General features: G+C 45.7%; 1 protein-coding gene across 7 annotated transcripts in view; it reads right to left on the bottom strand.

Moving 5' to 3' along the window:
* The window catches only part of MTOR (mechanistic target of rapamycin kinase), a 158,656-nt gene that overhangs the window by 52,832 nt on the left and 82,520 nt on the right, over window positions 1-23,304 (bottom strand). For all 7 annotated transcript variants that reach the window (XM_073585057.1, XM_073585060.1, XM_073585061.1 and 4 more), the window contains 7 exons: window positions 12,398-12,498; window positions 11,517-11,632; window positions 11,111-11,188; window positions 10,352-10,459; window positions 8,753-8,878; window positions 8,178-8,309; window positions 3,629-3,756 (listed from right to left, as the gene is read on the bottom strand). In XM_073585057.1, the coding sequence (XP_073441158.1) occupies window positions 3,629-3,756; window positions 8,178-8,309; window positions 8,753-8,878; window positions 10,352-10,459; window positions 11,111-11,188; window positions 11,517-11,632; window positions 12,398-12,498 (789 nt within the window). The remainder of the gene's footprint in view (window positions 1-3,628; window positions 3,757-8,177; window positions 8,310-8,752; window positions 8,879-10,351; window positions 10,460-11,110; window positions 11,189-11,516; window positions 11,633-12,397; window positions 12,499-23,304) is intronic.

The raw sequence follows: 23,304 nt of genomic DNA, 5'->3' as shown, positions 1-23,304 counted from the left end.
TATTGAAAAAAATGGAATGGACAAGGCAACTGTTAGGTGGATTTATAACTGGCTTAGTGATCAGACCCAAAGAGTGGTCGTAAATGGCTGCACATACAGTTGGAAGAATGTTTCGAGTGGGGTACCACAGGGCTCTGTCCTAGGCCCTGTATTGCTCAACATCTTTATCAATGATTTAGATGAAGGAATTGAGGGTAAACTGATTAAATTTGCTGATGACACAAAGCTAGGAGGGATAGCTAATTCTAGAGAAGAGAGAGAGGATTCAAAAAGATATAAATAAACTGGAGCAGTGGGCAGCAACTAACAGAATGATTTTTAACAGGGAAAAATGCAAAGTACTACATCTTGGCAATAAAAATGAAAAAAGCATATACAAAATGGGAGGAATAGGGCTAAGCAACAGCACATGTGAAAAAGACTTGGGTATATTAATTGATCACAGACTGAATATGAGTCAACAGTGATGCAGCAGCAAAAAAGGCAAATGCAATTCTAGGATGTATTAACAGAAGCATACAGTCTAGATCACGTGAAGTCATTATTGCCCTCTACTCCTCTTTGGTCAGACCTCATCTGGAATACTGTGTCAAGTTTTGGGCGCCACATTTTAAAAAAGACATCAACAAACTGGAGCAAAATCAGAAAAGAGCGACCAGAATGGTGACCGGTCTGCAATCCCTGTCTTATGAGGAAAGATTGCAGGATTTGGGAATGCTTAGCTTGCAGAAGAGAAGACTGAGAGGAGACTTAATAGCTGTCTTCAAATATCTCAAGGGCTGTCACATTGCAGAAGGATCATCTTTTTTCTCATTTGCACAAGGAAAGACTAGAAGCAATGGGATGAAACTGAATGAGAGGAGACAGATTAGATACTAGAAAAAACTTTTTGACAGAGTGATCAATGAGTGGAACAGGCTGCCACGAGAGGTGGCGAGTTCTTCTTCAATAGAAGTATTCAAACAGAGGCTGGACAGACATATGCCTGGGATGATTTAGCGAATCCTGCTTTGAGCAGGGGGTTGGACCAGATGGCCCAGGAGGTCCCTTCCAACTCTACGATTCTATGAATCACCCTCTGAGGCGTTCGGAGCACTGGTGGTGGCAAATAAATTCTGAAGACGTTCCAAAGCCTGGACGAGGTACTGGGATATTTTTGTCAGGTCCCAGACCGACTGAGACATGGCAACAGCCCACTCTGGAAGGGGGGGTGTGTGCTCTCATTCTGGCCATTAGTTATCCTGTGGGGCAGACATGGTGGAAGGATCGCAGGACGGGCAGAGGGAGGACAACTGACCTGAGGACCACTTTCTCTTGCAGCGGGCGCAGGCGTAATGTATCACGGTGAGTTTAGAGGGAGGACCAGAAGCCCCTGTAGAGTTGGGCATAAGTTGAGTCTGGTGATGCTGCTAATGAGAGGTATACTGGCGAAGACTGCTAGAGCTATACTGCTGAGGAGTGCTATAGCTTAAAAGGGACAGGGAAAGGGAGCAGGGCAGCGCCTACCCGACGCCAGCGACGATGCAGCCGAAGACTGATGTTCCAGTGTCCTTCTTTCAGGTGTCCACAGTGTACGATCCGAGTGGTGCAGGAAGAGCAGGCCGAGGAGAAATGCTGCAGGAGTACAGGATTTAAAATGGCCGCGGACCACGCTGAACTGCCGATGGTGGGCGCGGCCAAGTTAGAGGGAGAAGCGAAAGTCTGATTGCAGTTGGCTTGAGCGCGGGGGGGGGAGGCGTGGCCAGTGAGAACTGTCGGCCGGCAAGAGGCCACAGCAATAAGGCGGCGGGGGGCGTGTCCCCGCCTCTGATAGGCTGGTGAGCGACGCTGCAGAGTGGGGGGCGTGGACGGGGAAAAACTGGGCGTCGAAAAAGAAAGTAGGGATGCGATTGGCTTGACGCGCCGGAGGAGTGTCATTCCCGAAGAATCGGCCGGCCGGGAAGGAAAAGGTGCCTCTCTGATTGGAGGATCATCCGGGGGGCGTGCCAACGCAGGAAGCTCCATGACAGGGAGGAAGGGAAAAAAGATAGTGCGCGATATAGGGAGAAAGGGCGCCAAATGCAAATGGTGGGCTGTGCTGCGGAGTCGGCGGTTTCATTGAGGAAATAGCCTGCTGCTGCGGTATGTGGTCTGCGTTCTGCCCGGGACGGGGAGGGGGGGGGGGGGTCAGGTCCACTTGCCAGATGTAAGATGTCATCAGGGGCCCTTGGATAGTGGAGGATCGCCGTAAACCAGAAATCCGCCTTCCCGCACCAACTTCGGATGGTGCAGAAGACTGCGTCAACCCCTTACAAGAAGGGGGTAGGCCATCGCTGGTGACCACTGTCTTCCTCTAAGCCCTCTCCGAGTAGAGGGGTGAGGAGGGGAAAAGGCAAAGGACCGGTCACCATAAATCACCCTGAGACATCCATGAATGTGACAGGGGAGAAGGTCCTGCTTGCGGGTCTGAGAGTGGGAGATGTGGGTGACACCACACTGCTCTCTCAGTCGCATAATGTGGGAAAACAGGGTGAGAACTTACACCCTGTTACCATGAAGATGAAGAAACTGAAAAACAAAGGAGAGATATTGTCAAGGTGAAAATATATTTTCTTATATAACTTTTATATTTTTATACTGTGAAACAATAAGTTTTTCCTAATTGCTTGCTAATGCAAATGTAACTGTATTAAAGATGGCTGCCAGTGTTCACTTTCACTTAAATTCAGTGTCTAAAGAGTTAAGTTAAGTTTCATTTCTCCTAAAAAAGATAACTCAGGAATGTGAAGAAGTAACCATCGGGAGACGTTTTGACGAATCAGAGAGAGACTGGACACTAGATGTATACTGCATAAACCCCGCCTAATGCACGCCTTCCCCTAACACTCAATATAGTATTGTGTATTTGTAAATAAAAGCCAGTTGTTGTACTGCTCCTGACAGGTGTGGATGCAGGACATTAGCTAAGACTGAATCAGCTGCGTGTCTGAGTCATTCTTAATCGGTACCAGATGTTTTGCGCTCGCACAATGATTTGGAATGACTGGTGAATGAGGATTCATTGTCGTTTACGACCCCGACAATATTTATAAAACACAACAGGGTAGCTGAAAACGAAAAAACTGTGGATCTGGGATCAGATCCAGGTCCTCCTACAGACACTAAGCTTAAACTGAGTAGCCTAGTGCCTGTCGGTGGGTATATTCTGCTGGGGAGGAGCTTTTTTTTTTTCTTTTGCCTAGTGTCAGCGCCTTCTAGCGACAGCAGCATACACCCAGTTATCTGTGTTCCCCAATGAAGTGATAAAGAAAAAGAAACAAGCTGTGACACAGATGCATTGACAGAAAACTAAAATTGTGACCATTTGAAATATAAAAAAAAAAATAATGGTGGTATTGAATTTTTTTCAGCTTTGTACTGCCCTTGGAATATCTTGTCTCATTTTCCAGTGTGTCATATGGTAAAATAAGACATTCAACCAGAAAAAAAACAAAAACACAAGCGCTCACACGGCTAAGTCATAAAAAATAAATAAATAAATAAAAAATTGTATTAGTCACAATAAATTATATATATAGGACAATGCATGGATGTGAGGAATCCTACAGGCGGGACTCGTCAGCTGGAGTCACCGCTGCTGTGTAGTCACCTGGCCATGAGTTTCTGCATCTCCTGCGACTGCTGTGGGTCGTCTGTAACGCGCTGTGCCTGAATCTGCATGTTGTTCACGAACCTCAGCAAGTCCTGGTATGCCTCCATCTGCTTGTCAAGGGGGGCATGTTGGCAGAAAACAAAGGGAGAGAAATTCAAATGGATGAAGAGAAAGAAGCAGCGAGTTCTGAAGTGGAATCGGGTTCCTGCGGGAATCGTCAAGCAGCATCTCTGCTTGCTGTCGGATGGGAACCTTTCTTTCTGCATCCAGCACCTATTTCTCACTACTGAGGTTTTGCTACCAGTCTGGACAATCAGCTTGTTACACAGTATCGGTGCTGTCAGGACTGGCGACTGTATGGACTAGACACAACTCTAGCAAACTCTCAGCAGTGAGAAGTATAAGGCCAGTTTTACACTTTTACCAGCCCGAAAATGAACTGCTAGACGGGGGATCTCCTGATCCAAACTCAGCTACATAAGCATATTGAGTTCAGGTCAGGAAAATAACCCCGAGAATTGAAGAGCCATCCAAAGCTCTGAGTTGTCTAATAAACGTCTTTTCTTTTTGTTTCTTAAGTAGGGATGTCATAAGCTTACTTCTTTTATTGCCATGAAGATAAAACTTCTGCTTACTTCTCATGTAAATTTTTGCTGATTGAATGTTTAAAAGGTTTTTTTAATGAGGTTCTCAGATCTGTCAGTTCAGATAATGTTTTATTTACCTGAGATCTCTTATGTAGTCTCTCGTAGGAACTTATTTGATGTAGAATAGACACAACCTTTTTTGTTCGCTCTTTTTTCAAATAGGAGCCTAGGGCTATAAATTCCCCTCTCATTACTGCTTTATGTGATTCCCATACCATAGGCAAGGGCGGGCCTGAGTGCAAATTATTTTGAAAAAAGAAGTCAAGAGTGTTTGTCAGTTTTTCAATGTGGGAATCCGAGTCCAACAGTGTCTCATTCAGTGACCATGACCCAGCCGGCCGTGGTAGAGTTTTTATCTCTATGTCAAGGAAAATGGGAGCGTGGTCTGAGAGAGAGATGATATCTATATTAGCTTTTTTAACTAATTGGAGATTAGTTGTTTGTATCAATAGGTAATCAATTCTGTGATAGCTATTATTCGGATGGGAATAAAAAGTGTAATCTCTGCCCGAAGGAAAAAGTGTTCTCCAAGGGTCTATCAGATGCAATTTTTGTAATGAAAGGTGTAATCTTCTCAGCGCCCTTTGAGAAAGAGCCGACCTGCCCGTCGAAGTATCTAAAATTGGGTTCAAAGATACAATAAAATCCCCTCCCACCAACAACAGACCCTCAGTAAAAAGTTCTATAACATTCATTGTTTTACACAGCCAACCTATCTGGTTCCTATTTGGGGCATATAAATTACACAGGGTAATCTTAGTGTTGGCCAAAAAGCCCTTAATTATAATGTACCTGCCTTCTGAATCCGATAAACAATCACTCAAAATAAAGGGAACATTTTTCTTTATAGCAATACTCACTCCACCCGACGCTGAACCGCCCGTACTGTGATACCAGGTCGGGTAGCGAGATCTAGACATATCTGGGACTCTCCCTTTTTTAAAATGTGTCTCCTGCAGGAAAACTATACTAGACTTCTTTGAATGCAAAAGATTCATTACTTGGCTTCTCTTACTTGGGAATCGTAAGCCCTTTACATTATACGAGGCCACTGTCATAGTGGCGAAGTTCACCTTATCACCCATAGTTTGGTAAAGGAAGTAATAATAAAGATTCCTCTGTCATCAAACCACCGAAATTAAAAAAAAACAAAGATGAAAAAAATAACAAAAACCCTAAAAATTATTAAGATAAAACAAGAGAAATATAACAAGAACCAACTACCTGCCTGTAGCAGAGGTAGGGGGTCAAACATACCTCCCATAACAGAGCAGGAAATAACATTTCCGACACACAAGTGGCACATGTTAACTTATACGGCAATTGAATGATATCAACACATGAGTAAATGTCAAACTTAGCAAGCTAAAATAAGATAGAACATGTCCGAGTGGAACGAGGGGTCCGGCTCCAGTATTGGAAAAATGCAACCGAGAGAAGCACAAGAAAGCTCAGGGGGGCATCTCCTTTTCCATTCCAGATTTCCCTCTTTTAGGAGTCGAGCGTTTCTTTCCTAGGACCCAGTCACCTTGCCCTCCAGTAAAAGCATGGACAGGGGGAGGTGTGCGATGATCCATGTCCAGAGGTAGCCAGGAAGGAATATCCATAGGGGCAATGCCAAAAGCGTCCCATATTTTGGTTAAATCTTCAGGGGTCCGAACCATTATTTGCCTACCATCTCCTTGTATAGATATACCAAACGGAAACAGCCATTTATATAAGATTTTACGTGAGCGTAACACCTCCAGGAGGGGCCTTAGGACTCTTCTTTTTGCAAGGGTTGACGGCGCAACGTCCTGATAAAGATGAATAGCAGATCCCTCATAAGAAAGATTTTTAATGTCTCTTGAGGCAGACAAAATAGCATTGGTATCCAAATAGCTCAATAGGCCGCAAATCACATCCCTCGGAGGTTCCATTGGCTTCGGCTCTGGTCTAAGTGATCTATGCACCCTCTCTATTATAATTCGATCACATGTTTCTTGTGGGATTAAGAGGGCGAAGATCTCCTTCGTAGATTTTTCCAATATTTCTGTGGAAACACTTTCAGGTAAGCCTTTTATCCGTATGTTCTTCCTGCGACTCCGATTTTCCTGATCCTCGAGAGCCAGAAAAGAGTTGTTAAGCTGTGCTCTGTGGTAGTCCAGATGCTCTCTCATGGCATTGGAGTGGCTAATGATAGAGGACTGAGAGGACTCCAAAGACTCCACTCTATTACCAATGTGTAGCAAGTCCGCTCTCATACCAGATATCTCATTAACTAATGGTTTTATAGCTTGTGCTAATAATTTTTTAAAAAACGATCTAGAAAGTTTCCCAGAATCTGATTGAGTGACATCGCTGCCTGAAGCATCATCACTGGAGTCTGAGTCCTCAACATGCTCCTCCTCCACAACCTCTGCAGGGAGCCTTTTAGCATTAGGCTTAGACGAAGCAGATTTATTTTTCAAAAATTTATCCATTTCACCCTGTTTGCTTCTATACGCCTCTGCAGCCAACGGTTTTGCACGCTCTTTGTTAGTTTTGACCATTTTGCTTAATTAAAGCGCGCCTTTAATTTACCACCCGTGCGTCCAGAAAAGTCTAGTAGTGCATTTTTCTATATGAAAATAGCCCCATGCAACTTGGAGGGCGAGGGGTTAATATATGGAAACATCCGTGGGGATCTGCTGGAGCCGGCAGGGACAGGGCAACGTCAAATCCCCACCATGGCGCTGCAGAAAAGACACAATGTCCTCCTCACCAATGTCGCATAAATCTGTAGACAGCAGCACCTCTATGTGGGGAGAGCGATATCCCCCGATCCAAAAACAACTCAGACCCTGGGAAATGTCTCAGTAAAAATAGGGGGCCGTCAACAACCCGTCTGGCCCAGAGCCAGCACCCTCCTCCACCGCACGCATCGATAGTGATCCCCGCAGGCCCCAGAGACAGCTCACCGGGGGTTCCCTCTCACCGCCGTTTGCTCTAACGGGCGAGACCGCTCCTTGTTCCGCGGTCTCACGCCTCTATCGAGGGCCTCCTGCGGTCCGGTTTCCAGGCCTTGTGCTCAGGGGGATATAAAGATGGCGCCCGTCTCTCTCCAGCGCTGCAGCACCCTCCACGAGGCCGCTCTGCGCTCCGGTGTCACGGCGGAGAGCAGCAGCCCCTCTCTTCTCCCTACCACCCCTCACCTTCTCCTCCAAGCCCGGGGCACTCTAAAATTAGTTTTAGCCACTTTCGTCCGGGCCAAATAAGGTAGTTTTGTGGCTGGAAGCGGGAGCTGCCATAAGACACGTCTTCCCTGTGTGAGATCCAGGCCACGCCCCCCAGGTCAGGAAAATAACAGCTGGCACGGACATTGCGGTCAGTACTCGGAGAGGGATATAGGTGTCAGATCTGTAGGGATTTTCAACTTCAGGTTCTAAAGGATAAATTGCTCCTTTCACTGACAACAAGTAGAGAAGTTATGTTATACCCCTTTAACATGGGCAGAGTTGAGGAACGTTGGGGTCTGGCAGGAGACATTTTGCCTCACTGCCAAAGTTGGGGAGGAAGTTTAAAAGCCGGTAACAGAGGGGTGAGAATCAATAAGATCCACTTAGGTGGAAAGAGTCCTGGGGCAAATATTAGGGGCTGCAATTTGCTTCTGGGGAGAATAATGAAGAGAATTTTGTTGCCTGCACTCAGGACCTCACAAAGACCCGGGGATCTACTCAACAAAACCCTAAGCTGCGAAAGTGAATGCGCGGACACCTCTCACTTCTTTTCTCATTGCACGCGATGTCCCAGCCACGTGATGGCACAACTCCCAGACAGCTAAAGAAAACACAGGCTTTTTTTCGGGAAGTTTTGAGTCACTTTCAGCTAGTGTGATCCGAGCGCAGCGCCGAGTCCACGTTACACAACACGGTCAGTACCTTTCGTGATTTTTTCCACACGTATTTCATGTAGGAGTAAGTGACTTGTGGGTGTGAGGTCGGTAGGGGTTGTGTGCGATCCACTGATGGGTCCACCCCGAGTAACATCACTAATGTCTTCTGAGCGAGGGCCTGGAGAATAAAGAGACAGGAGACTGTTATAGGCAGCAAGGCGTCTTCTTGCGACCGCGAGGCGTCCTCCATCATCATATTATACTCTATTGGACTTAATGGGCAGTCAAATATCGCAGCCACATTTCTCTGTCGAGAACAAGCCAACACAGAATGGTTTCCCATTAGTAAAATGCAGGTAAAAAAATCTTACTAAATCACAAGAAATTCTAATTTGACTGTCATGAATGTCTCGTAAGTCTCAAACTATGTGTAAGAAATGTATATTTTTCCTCGGCAGCCGTGCTGACAGGTCGCAGACGCTCTTGAGGGAAACGCATGGATAACGCCTGATGATTTTGCAGACTGGTGATGTTGTATGAACACAGTTCCCTGCCGTGCTGATTGACAGATGTAAAGCAGACAAATAAATGGAGGGTGACTGCTCGGGGACGTGCGCTCACCAGACGGCCACTCTTGCTGCAGAGACTCGCATACTTCAGCCAAGTTCTCATGTCTTCATGAGGACTGACCACAAGGGACTGAACCATCAAGATCTTCTGCCAATCCTCAACGATGCGCTGACAGCCCTGAGAAGAAAACAAAACTAGTGTCACAGGAGAACACCGGTAGGAGAAGAGACACCTAGGTCACAGGAGAAGAGACACAGGACCAAGCCGTACGGAGAGCACACACATACAGGACCAGGTCGGAAACAGGAGATGACACACACACACGGGACCAGGTCGGATGGAGGAAAAGATACACACACAGGACCAGGCCAGAAGGAGGAGAAGACACACATGCACAGAATCAGGTCGGATGGAGGAGAAGACACACAGGGGACCAGGCTGGATGGAGGAGAAGATGACACACACACACAGAACCAGGCCAGATGGAGAAGACACACATGTACAGAATCAGGCCGTATGGAGGAGAAGACACACAAGGGACCAGGCCAGATGGGGAGAATAGACACATAGGACCAGGCGGGATGGAGAAGACACACACATGGGCCAGGCTGGATGGAGCAGAAGATACACACACAGGACCAAGTCGGATGGAGGAGAAGACGCACACAGGACAAGGAAGGAAGGAGTAGAAGAGACATACAGAACCAAGCCAGATGGAAGAGAAGACACACACACAGGACCAGGCCGGATGGAGGAGAAGACACACAGGACCAGGCCGGATGGAGGAGAAGAAACACACAGGATCAAGCTGGATGGAGAAGACACACACAGGACCAAGCCAGATGGAGGAAGAGACACACACACTGGACCAGGCCGGAAGGAGAAGACACACAAGACCAGTACGGATGGAGAAGACACACAAAACCAGTCCGGATGGAGGAGAAGAGACACACAGGACCAAGCCAGATGGAGGAGAAGACACACACACAGGACCAAGCCGGATGGAGGAGAAGACAAACAGGATCAGGCAGGTGGATGCTTCAGTGACATTTCACATACTTTACAATCATCTACAGTTGCGGATAGTAGCATTATAAAATGTAATAAAAAGTCTGAAGAGTATAACCTAATAATGATGTGTTCAGGAAATAAATAATATAAGGTGGGAATGACGCAAGTACTGGATGGCTGCACTAATGCACCTTCCAGAAGCCGGGACTTGCTGGCAATGGTAATTCCTCTGGCTGTACACTGCTCTGCATTTACCAGATGTCAATACTTGCAGGACACTTGGCCAAGGACGCAGCCTTTGGCAGGTAACCCTCCCGCCCCTAGTACAACCAGTCTGTACACAGAGTATGTCTGCCTGCATGTGTCATAGGTGCGCCTGCTGCCAGTGTTTGCCTCTATCTGGCTGCAGAAGGTGAGAAATACCTGCCCCCCACCCACCACACCTAATAAAGATCTGTCGCGACACTACGGGGTAGATTAGAAATGCGAATGGGAAGAATGTCCAAGAATGTTCCTGAGGGTGAGAGACTTGTAAACAGCGCTATTAATAGAAGTCTATTTTCCTTTTCACACCCTGTACCTTCAGTGTGAAGTAAAAGGGGAAAACGTGACAGCAGCCTCTGATTAGGGTTACCTCACCTGTAGCCGATCCCACCAGGTCTGACGAATAATCTCTCGCCGCTCAGGCACCAGTTTATACTGGATGACCTCTTCCAGCTCTGACAGCATCTGACAGGTGACCATGGCCTGCAAAGGACAAGTGACATCGCTCCAGTAATCTGATCGCATGCTGGGATCAATGAGGACGACCTTATCCATGTGCTCTAGTAATGTTATATTGACATAACAGAGGGTGGTCTGTAAATTTGCCCGCTACCTGGATCCCCACAATGGAGACAAGTGCAAGGAGCCATACAAAGACCCAGTCACACAGGTAATTTGCAGTTGCAAGTGGTTCGAGTATTGCAACGTTTGTCTGAAACTGGTCGTAGACCGTGACCCATTAATCTATATGGAATGGACACCATTTAACAGCACATTTCTCTGGCCCGTTACCACTGTTGGGAAGGGGTGATCATTAATGGGGTCCTCAGAAAAGGAGTGGTGGTTTAAAAGCAAATATAAAAAGAGGAAGGTCTAAGTGGCGAAACGTTGCTGTTTTTCTTATACACTTCACAATAAAGCAATAATTAATTATATCTGTGTCCTCCTAGGCATTTCTGATTAATTGGGTATGTTAAGGAGGCGCTCACATCAAAGACCGCACCCCATCCCTAAACCCGGTGCACAAGGCAACCATTTACTACCCATTAAATAACAAATCCGTGAATCCACAACTCGGAGGTATCCTACAGGTGTCAAAGAAAGCCAGCTGTACTATTGCTCAGGTGTACTCACCCCATAGGCACGGCTGTAGCTTTCTCCAGCCATGGCAGTCAGCTCGGCATCCAGCATGTCTCTGGCTTTATCAATGCACTGGAAACCAAACAAAAAGCTCAATAATGTTTCTGGAAAGCACAAAATTATTCTTTGGCTAAGTGCTATCAGATGTACGCAATCCGGATCTACATGCTGACAGAGGTCACGGCCTGGATGGAGGCACTGGCATCCGTCCTTCATTAGGGGCCCATTGCAAAAAAAAAAAAAAAAAAAAAGCCACAACGAAAGTACACTGTGCAGTGGCCTTTTGTATAGGAAAATGCAGATAAATGTTATGCAGACTCCTACCAGCTGACAGACAAGACGAATGATGGGCATGTTAGTTCGGCTAAGGGCGTGAACCTATGGCAATGTGAAGACCTACCTGCTGGGCAAGACAATAGAGATCCTGGTGGAGAGCCAGCACGGCCCTAAAAAAGGCTCCATCGTGTGTATCTCTTGGGATCAAACTGGTGTACGACTCCATACTTTCCCATTGCTCTGAAAGAAGAAAACAGATGAGTAACATCTCTGCCTAATACAGCTCATTTACTGATAATTTCCAGAGGTTGTTAATGGTGGTCAATCCGCAGGTCCCGCTATACCAGTATGTGGACGATACGAGGAGGTATTGCTCAGCGCCTGGTGACCATTCTCCTCATGTTACGATGATGAATGTGCACATTGCCGGGACCGCATGTACGATCCTGTTCGCGTGCTACTAATCTACTACATCCAAGCGTCTGAAGCAAACCCCATAACCAGTAACAGCCCTAGGCGCGACGTGACAAGAGCTAATGTCTTTCGGAAACATTTAGTAATCATGGCTCGTTGTAGGTAACATTAGAGCCCAGTGATGCTACTTCTCAGGAACGAGTGGCATTTCCATTTGTTTCACATCCAGTGAGTAATTACAATGTCACTGAATCAAAGATGCTGGCGGGTGATGGATGGGAACGGCAAAGCGTTCAGTGGCTGTTGGGAGACAGGGACTCATGTGATGGGGGTGCTGAGGGATAAGGGATCAGGGACAGACGGTGCAATACGTCAAATAGTCTTTAATCAGTATTAAGTAGAAGCCGCCTGATGTTGAGGGTAAAGAGCAAAAAAAACGATGAAGTCACGGAGACCGCCTATTAGGGGGCACCAGGAAAGCAGTGCTGGATGTGTGTGCCGTGTCACTGCACTGAATCAATCACCTCGGCTGCTCACATGTGATGACGAGACGTGAGGGCAGTCCGGAAATACTCGGACAAGACGTCTTACCTAATCCCCATGCGGCTGCTGCTGCCATCCTGGCCATCTTGGCACGGGCAGCCAGAGGAATATAACTCCAGTCGTCACTGCATTGCTGATGGAGTTTTCCCCTGGATAGAAAAATTAAGAAATATTAATAATGAGGTTCAAGAAACACAACACCAGTCCAGGCTTATCCAGAGTCATCGTCTTGCGTAAAAACAAGACTGGATAAACAATATGAAGTTATTATTAAGTATACCTACAAAATAAAAAAGACCCCTAGGCACAGGGCTGTGGAGTCGGTAAGCCAAACCTGCGACTCAGACATTTCCCTTACACCGACTCCGACTCCAACTCCGACTCCCACACATATTGCTTATATTTAAGTGAAAAATTTATTGTAGTACAATGTGAACCTCAGACATTTAATCATTTTTATGATCCAATAATCAAGACATTTAGATAGAACAGAATATATATTGGTGTACTACCCGGTTTTCATTCTTTTTGGTACAGATACGATATGGATAGACAGATATGGATAAATGGATATATAGATAGAGCAGATTTCTAATCTGCTTTTGCTATTGAAAACATTATCTATGAGCTCAAAAACCTTTCAGGTGATGCAGTTTTTTTAAAAAGATGATCAGCTTTTGCAGCTGAAAAACGTATCCTCAAAAAACACAGGAAAAATGCTGTGTGTGAATGTAGCCTTAGATCAGGAATATAGCAGCCATTTATAGGACATTTCATAACTTTCCCAAACTCCTATGAAAAAATATTCAGCACATCCTGCATTGAACTACTGTACCCAATTTATTATATATTTTAGGAGTCGGAGTCGGTCCATTTTATACCGACTCCAACTCCGACTCCACCAAAATGAGCACAGACTCCGACTCCGACTCCACGACTCCGACTCCACAGCCCTGCCTAGGCATACAATAAAAACATGAAAACTGTTTTCGAATATCTTGTTGCTATGCGGAGATATGATAAGCTGAAGTTCTGGACTCAAAGCTGGAGGCTGCACTACTGAGACATTCCAGACAGTGCAGCAATGTCGTGGAGACTTTGTATTTGGCTCGCTCTCAGTAGTGCAGACCCCAGCTTCAGGCCTGTTACTTTAAATGATCATATCTTCGCACAGAAGGGAAATATTAAAAAACAGTTTTCACATTTGTGATGTTCATTAAAGGGGTTACTATAATTTATATTGTCATATATAATTTAGATCATAAGAGACTTCAGCCTCAAGGCTGCCAAATGAATGAGATGATGGATGAATAATGTGCCTCGAGGATTTACTAACATTATAAGTACGGTAAATGCACCATATTTTTCTGTGCACAATCAATACTAGTGCAAATAGACTCAGAGCAAGCAAAGCTGCCTTCAGCACTGGTGAGGAGGTTGTGTAGGGGCACTCCGCCGACCTTGGGAATGCCGCCTATAAATACAGAGATTCAAGCAGCTATGCAAACACCACATGAATATACACAAGTGGCACAAAGGGGGTCGTGTATGTACTCATCCAGATAAATCCCTTCATACAAGACCATCAAGGCGGAACAGGACGGATTTAAGGATCGTGAATCGTGATAGTGTTTACGTGGACTTGCATGGAATATCCTTATGGGAGTTAATGGTGATGGGCTGACAACAACCAACTGGAGGAGTTATTTTTTTTTGGGAACCGGTAACTCACAATATCCAGTAGAAAAGGACTACTGCCATAAAAGATAAATACCCTTGTATCCAATCATCATAAGTCTGAGAATGAATGCAGGTGATATTTCCCTCATGCAGCACAGATATATTCCTGAGGGTCTATAGATGTGGACTCAAATCATTGCCCAATGCAGCGTTTAATCAATGTGGGTAATGGCGAGTCGAGGAGAGAAACCCGACAGGTGAGTGGGACAAAGCAAAATAGCAGAACCTGCAGGGTGTCCCTGGTCTACGGTTACATGTGATATGTACCCAACATATGAAAGGACTCATAGGTTGTCCCATGTCTTCTAGGGTGTTCCCAGTGTGCAGCATGATCGCGGAGTGTCCTCAGTGTGCACCAGGACAGGGTGCTTCCGGTCTACAGCAACTTGCAGGATGTGTCCGGTATATAGCAGTACTTGTAGGTTGTCCCATGTCTTATAGGGTGTTCCTTATATTGATGTACAGCATGCCTCGGGGGTGGTGTCCCCGGTCAACGATGCCTTGGGAAGTGTACCCGGTATACAACAAGACTTTTAGGTTGTCCCAGATCTTGCAGGGTGTTCCCTTGGTCTACAGTGTGCCTCAAGGGTGGTGTCCCTGGTCAACGACGCCTGGGGGAATGTACCCGGTATACAACAGGACTTGTAGATTGTCCCCCAGTGTACGGCGTAACTCGGTGTAAAAAAAAAACTCACGGGCTCTCCCCGATCTACAAAAGGATTTGTACACACCTGGTCAAAATTGTTGGCACCCATCGCTTAATGACAGAAAAACCCACAATGGTCACAGAGATAACTTGAATCTGACAAAAGTAATAATAAATTAAAAATCTATGAAACTGAACAAATGCAAGTCAGACATTGCTTTTCATCCATGCTTCCACAGAATTTAAAAAAAAAAAACAAAAAAAAAAAAAAAAAACCTCATGAAATAGGCCTGGATGGAAATTGTACCCTTAAAGGGAATCTGTCACCTCATTTTTGACCTATGAGATGAGGCCACCACCATCAGGGGCTTATCTACAGCATTCTGTAATGCAGTGGGTGTCGCGGTCCGGTCCGGCGCCTCCCATCTTCTAGAGATGACGCCCTCCTCTTTACTTCTGCCGCGGCTCCTGTGCAGGCGTACTTTATCGGCCCTGTCAAGGGCAGAGTAAAGTACTACAATGCACAGGGTCCGGGAAAGGTCAGAGAGGTCCGGCGCCTGCGCACTGCAGTACTTTACTCTGCCCTCAACAGGGCAGATAAAGTACACCTGCACAGGAGCCGCGGCAGAAGTAAGAAGGAGGTCGTCGTCGTCGTCGTATGAAGATAGGAGACGCCGGACCAAACCGCAACACCCATCGTAATGGACCGGATCTCCGGGTGAGTATAATTAACTCGATTTTCTTACCTTCAGGTTACATCGGGGGCTTATCTATAGCATTACAGAATGCTGTAGATAAGCTCCTGATGGCTGTGGCCGCATCTTATAGGGGTGACAGATACCCTTTAACTTAATATCTTGTTGCACAACCTTTTGAGGCAATCAAACGATTCCTGTAACTCTCAACGAGACTTCTGCACCTTTTGACAGGTATTTTGGCCCACTCCTCAAGAGCAAATGTGCCTTCAAGTTATTTCTGTGATCGTTGTGGGATTTTCTGTTATTAAACGAGAAGTACCAACAATTTTGACCACGTGTGTAAGTTGTCCCAGGTCTTGTGTGGTGTCCCTTAGATGTATGGCTTGCCATGCAGGGTTTACAGAGGCTCCGATAGGGTGCGCCTGTTCTACTACAATATACAGTAGGACCTCACAGGATGTATCTAGTACATAGCATGGTTTGTAGGGTATCAATGGTCTATGGTGTGCCTTGCAGAGTGTCCTTGTTATACAAGACTCAAAGATTATCCCAGCTCTTGCATACTGTACCCCTGGTATATGGCGTGCCTCACAGGGTGTCACCAGTCTACAGTGCCTGGTGGGATCTATCTGGTACATATAGCAAGAATCTTTGGTTGTCCCAGGTCTCGCTAGGAGTTCCCAGTGTACAGCAAAAGTCGTATAGTCTAGTCTGAAACCTCGCAGGATGCACCTGGTATACAGCATGCCATGTAGGATACCCCACCGGACTACAAAGCACCTAGCGGGGTGTCCCTTGTATACAGGGCAACATGGAAGACAGTCCCAGGTCTTGTGGGATGTCACAAGTGTACAGCACGTCTCGTCGGTCCCGGTATACGGCAATGAGCACTCTGATGGCATCATGGGAATGTGACACACACCTCCAAAATAAATGTACAGACCACCTTCAGGGCAGTGGGATTCATAATGGATGTGCCTTTGATAAAGGCTGGTGATAAATGAGGAACAGGACAAAGAAGGTGAGGATTTGTCTCCAAATTCCCAACTCTCACCCCAAGTCGATCATCTGTGGAAAGAGCTGGAAAATCAGTTGGATCCACGGAGGTCGCACCAAGTAACACACGGGATCTGCAAGGAGGCCGATATCTCAGGAGGCTGTGTGGAGTCCTGGCCTCTTCAGGTCACCGCAGGAGGGACCTGCACTGCGAGCTACGTGGATGTAACTCTATGGCTTATACACAGCACCTATCGCCAATTGCAGACAAAGGGAATTTTCAGAGATTTATGTTTACTTTAGATGTATAATCTAAGTCAACCACAAAGTTGTCGCCTGGGGACAAAAGGTGATACATCTTGGTTTAAGACACTGGACAAAAAAAAAAAAAAATGAGGGGAGAAAAAAAAAGCAGCTAAAAAGACAAATATCTTCTCATTTTCTGAAAGGAGTCCAAACAGCGACACCTGCTCCGAATTTACGGTAGGAACAACATGAGCGCTGCTGCAGTAATTTTCCCGTCACGGGGTCCAAGCTGCCATGTCAATCCTCCAGATCGAGAGAGTAATAAAGCAAAAATAAAAAGGTAGAAAACGTCTGTCCTCGCATTCCTCATTCCTCGTGGGACTTGATGTTATTCTTGGCTTTGCTTAGATGTACTCTGCAGGGTAATTGACTGCCCCGCACGTCGCCATGGCGACAGGTTAACAATGGATTTGCGTTGGATCGTGTGTCAACATTCCGGCTGACTGTCTCACAAGTATTTTCCTATACCGCATCACACTTACATTTCCTCTCTCTGGCGGTGATGTTAAAGCGATCTGACTCTATGGAGGCAGGCTGCGTCCTGCTCAGCTCTACCAGTGTTATATAAGATTACCTCCATGGCAGGAGGGGGCTGCGCACAAGACAGGGTCCCACGCGAGGCAGCACAAAAACTTTCTAGGAAAAATCTCTACTGTGGATGTAAGGCTGTGTGCCCACGTAAGCGGTTTTTTGCGTTATTTAAGTGTTTTTACCGGCAAAAATGCTTAAAAATCGCTCAAATGAAGCATCCCATTCATTTTAATGCATTTTGCACTTTTTTGATGAGTTTTTTTCCACGAAAAAAAAAGGTTTGCGGTAAAAAACGCAGCATGCTCATTAATTTTGCGGAAAAGTCTGTGTTTTTAGCTATTTTCTGTGTGTCTGGGGACACGTGGAAAAAAACGCATCAAAAACACGTAGGTCATGTGATTCCCTTTAGCCAATTAGTAGGGGGGCCTACTGTGTCTCAGATATATGGGAATTCTGATCAATGACTCATGGTGGGACCGTGCTGTATTTGTTGCACATCATGGCTGCTCTACCAGCACAGTTCTCATCTTTGCTTCACTACCTACTGTGGTCTAAGGTAGCCTAAAATCTAAACCTGCAGCCGCTTTCCCTTTGCTTTACACTGCAGCTTAGCTTCTTGGGATCAAATCCTACGACAAGCTTATCAGGAAGACTTAAGTTATTGGAGTAGTCACCGGGCCACCACGCTCCTCCCCTAGACCTCTGCAGACAGCAATGATACAACCAAAGTTTAGGGTTGGTATTATGGCCATAGACACCCCCCCGCTATGGGTGTAATTTTGCATTAGGGCATTTAGTTGCAGTCATTAAAGCCGTCACATGGTCAGGAATCGCTGAAACGTGGTGGCGTTACGGCCATGGAAAGAATCAGATAATTCTGCCAAATGACACTTCTGTGGTACTGAAAACCCAATGTCAAGTGCCCAATTTCCAGCCCCTTTGACAGAAGGGAATATCGCCCCCTGGATTCAGTTTCTCAGAATGACATCCATGAGTGTGATGTAAAGGGAACGTGTCAAGTCCCCCTGGTCTAGTCTCCACCAAAGGCGGCAGCTCCCGTTCTTTGCCGACACTGTGCATCTGCCATGGAGAGTTACTTGCTTTTCTACTCTTGTCCCATATGCTGCACATTCATGGAAACTTGGAGATGAGGTCGTCCTGATGAGAAAGACAGGACAAAAACAAAAAAACTAAATGGTCATGAGTTTTCATATCCACATGTGAACGGTTTCCTGATCGCCGGGCGCCATAGTCTGGGACTCGGGTGGAGATGCTTATGGAAGACGACAGCCGGAGTAATGTAAACCGTCTTCACCGAAGCTCCACTGTCTTCCTCCTCTCCTGTGGTCCTCAGATGACTTGTAAACAATGAATGCGGAACATATGGGAAACATTTCCTGCTGCGGGGCAAGAAGCCAGGAGACGAGTCCAGGTGGACCTGAAAAGAAGATCCTGGAGTATTCCACATCAGTAGGTTTGGAGGGTCGGTATTATGTGGCCCTTGGTCGGATCCGGACCTAGGTGAGCCTCTGTGTGACGGTGTGGTGGGCCAATCTCACACAGGAGAGGTCATGCCGATCACAAGTTTGGGGGACAAGCCCTTATAAGAGCGGCCATACTGGTAGCCACCAATACAGACTTTTCTGTGTCCTTGGTGTGAGCCAATGCCTGGTTTATAACTTGCTCCTCGCCATCAGGAGTGGTATCTGCATCCTTTTATTGTCCAGTGGAGCTGAATTCACATTTACAATGTTCTCACCCGTCTTTTTTTCAAATGATTTACACATAAGGAAATGCTGACTGTAGCCAGAAGCCTAAATTATAGAGGATGTATTTTAAAAAAAAAAAAAAAAAAAAGAAAATGGCAAAACCCCCGAAAGGTGCAACCGACCGGCTAAAAATATATTTCCCCAGAACTCGTTTTATTAAGTGGCGAACATTTTACACTCCCACAAACTAGTGAGATTTTCCTACGTTGCAGCCCTGACTCTGCGTTCCGCCAGTCCGGGGCTTGGACACCTCTCTTGGGCCAGCTGGTTGGCAGTCCGATACGAGTGTCCTGGCACATGGGAAAACACTCAGATCCAAGTCGGCATGGACCATCAAATATAGATTCTCAGGGCCGCACCCCATATGTTCCGATATAAGCAGCACAAACCCTAATAAGCTGCAGTCTTGCATGTCTTAAAGCGACAGTCATTACTTTATGGACGTTAGGGGAGTTTCGACACTGGGGAAGTAAGGGGTCAGCACTGGTATGACGCCAATGAAACTCTGGGAAGAGCCTCCTGTAATATATACAAGATGATAATTCTCTATAATAATGTCGGCTGTTATAACCCCAGTGTGAACTGATCCTTATCGCCTGTAGTTATTTTACCATGCATGAAGGTTACGTGTCTGACCAAATCCAGATGTGAGCAGCAGAATGGTTTCTCTGTCACAAAGAAAAGCAAATGTTTACTCCATGTGCTCTTCCTAGAAGGACCTGCAGGAATAGGGCCCGAATCTTACAGAAAGCCCTATTTGTCCACACATACAGTGTTTGTGTTCCCAGCCGGTATGCTGGTGACCGGTGGAGGCCACACAGGCACGCCCGGGCCCTAAACATGACCTGCATTTACTCTGCTATCAGGAGCTTTGCCTCGGGGCAATGACGGCGGCTGCAGACATGATGGATCCGTGTAGTGTATGGGTCACGCTGCATTCTACAGATAAACCTAGTGCCAGTCGGTGGGGTGTATAATGCAGAGGAGCAGCTATCTTTTTTAGTGCATAGTGTCAGCCTCCTTGTGGCAGCAGCATACACCCCATGGTTCCTGTGTCCCCCAAAGAAGCGATAGAGAAAAGACAAGGCACAGTTGGGGGGCGATGCTGAACTCCGCAAGGCGACATTTCTCTTTTGGTTGGAGCTTGATTTTTTTCTACTGGAGTTACATATCCATATTTCCGGGTGCCTGCAGCCACCTCTAGGGGGAGCTCTCTGTTTGCCGGAATAAAAAATCATCTGGGATTGGGGAGAAGAGTCAGGACCCTCAGGATACGCCAATAGCATTAGGTCGTTGTAGGTCAGACACCCTCCCTATACTTAGTGACTATTTTTGGCAGATCAGAAATCGGACAACGTCGCCCCCGTGACAAGTACTCATTATCTTCTCCATTAACCCCTTTACCCCGAAGGGTGGTTTGCACGTTAATGACTGGGCCAATTTTTACAATTCTGACCACTGTCCCTTTATGAGGCAATAACTCTGGAACGCTTCCATGGATCCCGGTGTTTCTGACATTGTTTACTCCAGGGCTGTGGAGTCGGTAAGCCAAATCTGTGACTCAGACTCCTCAATTTCCCTTACACCGACTCCCACATATATTGCTTATATTTAAATGAAAAATGTATTGTAGTACAATGTGAACATCAGACATTTAATCATTTTTATGATACAATAATCAAGATATTTAGATAGAACATAATATATATTTATTGGAATACAACTTTAGAACACAAAAAACTGGAATAAATTGTAAATATGTAATACACTGTATAATATCGATTACATACATACAGTACAGACCAAAAGTTTGGACACACCTTCTCATTCAAAGAGCTTTCTTTATTTTCATGACTATGAAAATTGTAGATTCACTCTGAAGGCATCAAAACTATGAATTAACACATGTGGAATTACATAATTAACAAAAAAAGTGTGAAACAACTGAAAATATGTCTATTATTCTAGGTTCTTCAAAGTAGCCACCTTTTGCTTTGATTACGGCTTTGAACACTCTTGGAATCCTCTTGATGAGCTTCAAGAGGTAGTCACCAGAAATGGTCTTCCAACAGTCTTGAAGGAGTTCCCAGAGATGCTTAGCACTTGTTGGCCCTTTTGCCTTCACTCTGCGGTCCAGTTCACCCCAAACCATCTCGATTGGGTTCAGGTCTGGTGACTGTGGAGGCCAGGTCATCTGGCGTAGCACCCCATCACTCTCCTTCTTGGTCAAATAGCCATTACACAGCCTGGAGGTGTGTTTGGGGTCATTGTCCTATTGAAAAATAAATGACGGTCCAACTAAACGCAAACCGGATGGAATAGCATGCAGCTGCAAGATGCTGTGGTAGCCATGCTGGTTCAGTATGCCTTCAATTTTGAATAAATCCCCAACAGTGTCACTAGCAAAGCACCCCCACACCATCACACCTCCTCCTCCATGCTTCACGGTAGGAACCAGGCATGTAGAGTCCATCCGTTCACCTTTTCTGCGTCGCACAAAGACACGGTGGTTGGAACCAAAGATCTTAAATTTGGACTCATCAGACCAAAGCACAGATTTCCACTGGTCTAAATCTCTTCTGCTTGTTGCCTGTCCTTAGCAGTGGTTTCCTAGCAGCTAATTTACCATGAAGGCCTGCTGCACAAAGTCTCCTCTTAACAGTTGTTGTAGAGATGTGTCTGCTGCTAGAACTCTGTGTGGCATTGACCTGGTCTCTAACCTGAGCTGCTGTTAACCTGCGATTTCTGAGGCTGGTGACTCGGATGAACTTCTCCTCCACAGCAGATGTGACTCTTGGTCTTCCTTTCCTGGGTCTTCATGTGAGCCAGTTTCTTTGTAGCGCTTGATGGTTTTTGCCACTGCACTTGGGGACACTTTAAAAGCTTTCCCAAATTTTCGGACTGACAGACCTTCATTTCTTAAAGTAATGATGGCCACTCGGTTTTCTTTAATTAGCTGCTTTTTTATTGCCATAATACAAAATTCTAACAGTCTACTCAGTAGGACTATCAGCTGTGTATCCACCAGACTTCTACACAACACAACTGATGGTCCCAACTCCATTTATAAGGCAAGAAATCCCACTTATTAAACCTGACGGGGCACACCTGTGAAGTGAAAACCATTTCTGGTGACTACCTCTTGAAGCTCATCAAGAGAATGCCAAGAGTGTGCAAAGCAGTAATCAAAGCAAAAGGTGGCTACTTTGAAGAACCTAGAATATAAGACATACAGTATTTTCAGTTGTTTCACACTTTTTTGCTAATTATATAATTCCACGTGTTAATTCATAGTTTTGATGCCTCCAGAGTGAATCTACAATTTTCATAGTCATGAAAATGAAGAAAACTCTTTGAATGAAAAGGTGTCTAAACTTTTGGTCTGTACTGTATGTATGTACAGTGAAAAATGAGGATGAATGAACTCATGGAGATCAACATCCAACACTGCGGAGACACCATCACATGTTTCTCAACGCAGTGATGCTAGAGCAATGCCCCCATCCCTTATGGGAAATATGCAAAAACATGTAAATCAAGAGCCATTTTTAGATCTCTCCACAGGTGTTCTATGGGATTCATAGAAGCAGATACACGACTCTATAAAGACTGACAAAGTCCAAAGAAGGGGGAAAAGAGTGCAGTTATTTTGGTGTTTAAGAGAGACTGACATGCCAGACATACCAGTGTAAGGAGACTTATAGGCCATGCAGTGCTTCTTTGCACTGAGGTGGGGCAACACCCTGAAACACGTGTCTGTAAAGCTCGCCAGTGGGTCAATATTGATTTTTAGGATTGGATTAGGATTTACTTTGAATAGGTTGTGTGGTGCCCTGCGTCTTTACCGCCAAAAAAGGTTAAATATATACTGTTTTGCATGTGTTTTGTGTGCAATGGGAGTTATGCTTTCTCTGCTAGAGACCACAACACACACACACAATTTACCTCACTCCCTTACTTGTCTGAAGCTTAGAGCTTTGCAGACACATCCTAACTGGGAGGGGGAAGAGTCGAGAGTTGTTGTTTTCAGTGAAGAAAGAGGAGAAGAAGAACTCTTGGAAGCCATGATTAGACATGTGCTCGAACCAGGAGTGAAAGCTAAGAAGCATCAGGGTGTCAGCCCCTAGACCATCCATGCTTCCAGAGCAGGGTGGAAAGCTGAGAGACTGTGTGGGATTATGCAACCAACAGCATCGTGTTTCCCCCCCCCCGGAAAACTGCAGCGAATTAGGATCAGTGAAGGATAGTGCAAGTGGGAACTTGAGCTGC

Source organism: Dendrobates tinctorius, unplaced genomic scaffold (genome assembly GCF_039654945.1).
Source record: "Dendrobates tinctorius isolate UK_male_01 unplaced genomic scaffold, ASM3965494v1 ptg000086l, whole genome shotgun sequence".
In the NCBI taxonomy this organism is placed as follows: domain Eukaryota; kingdom Metazoa; phylum Chordata; class Amphibia; order Anura; family Dendrobatidae; genus Dendrobates; species Dendrobates tinctorius.
The sequence above is the reverse complement of the archived record's forward strand: the minus strand, read 5'-3'. Positions and strand labels throughout refer to the sequence as shown.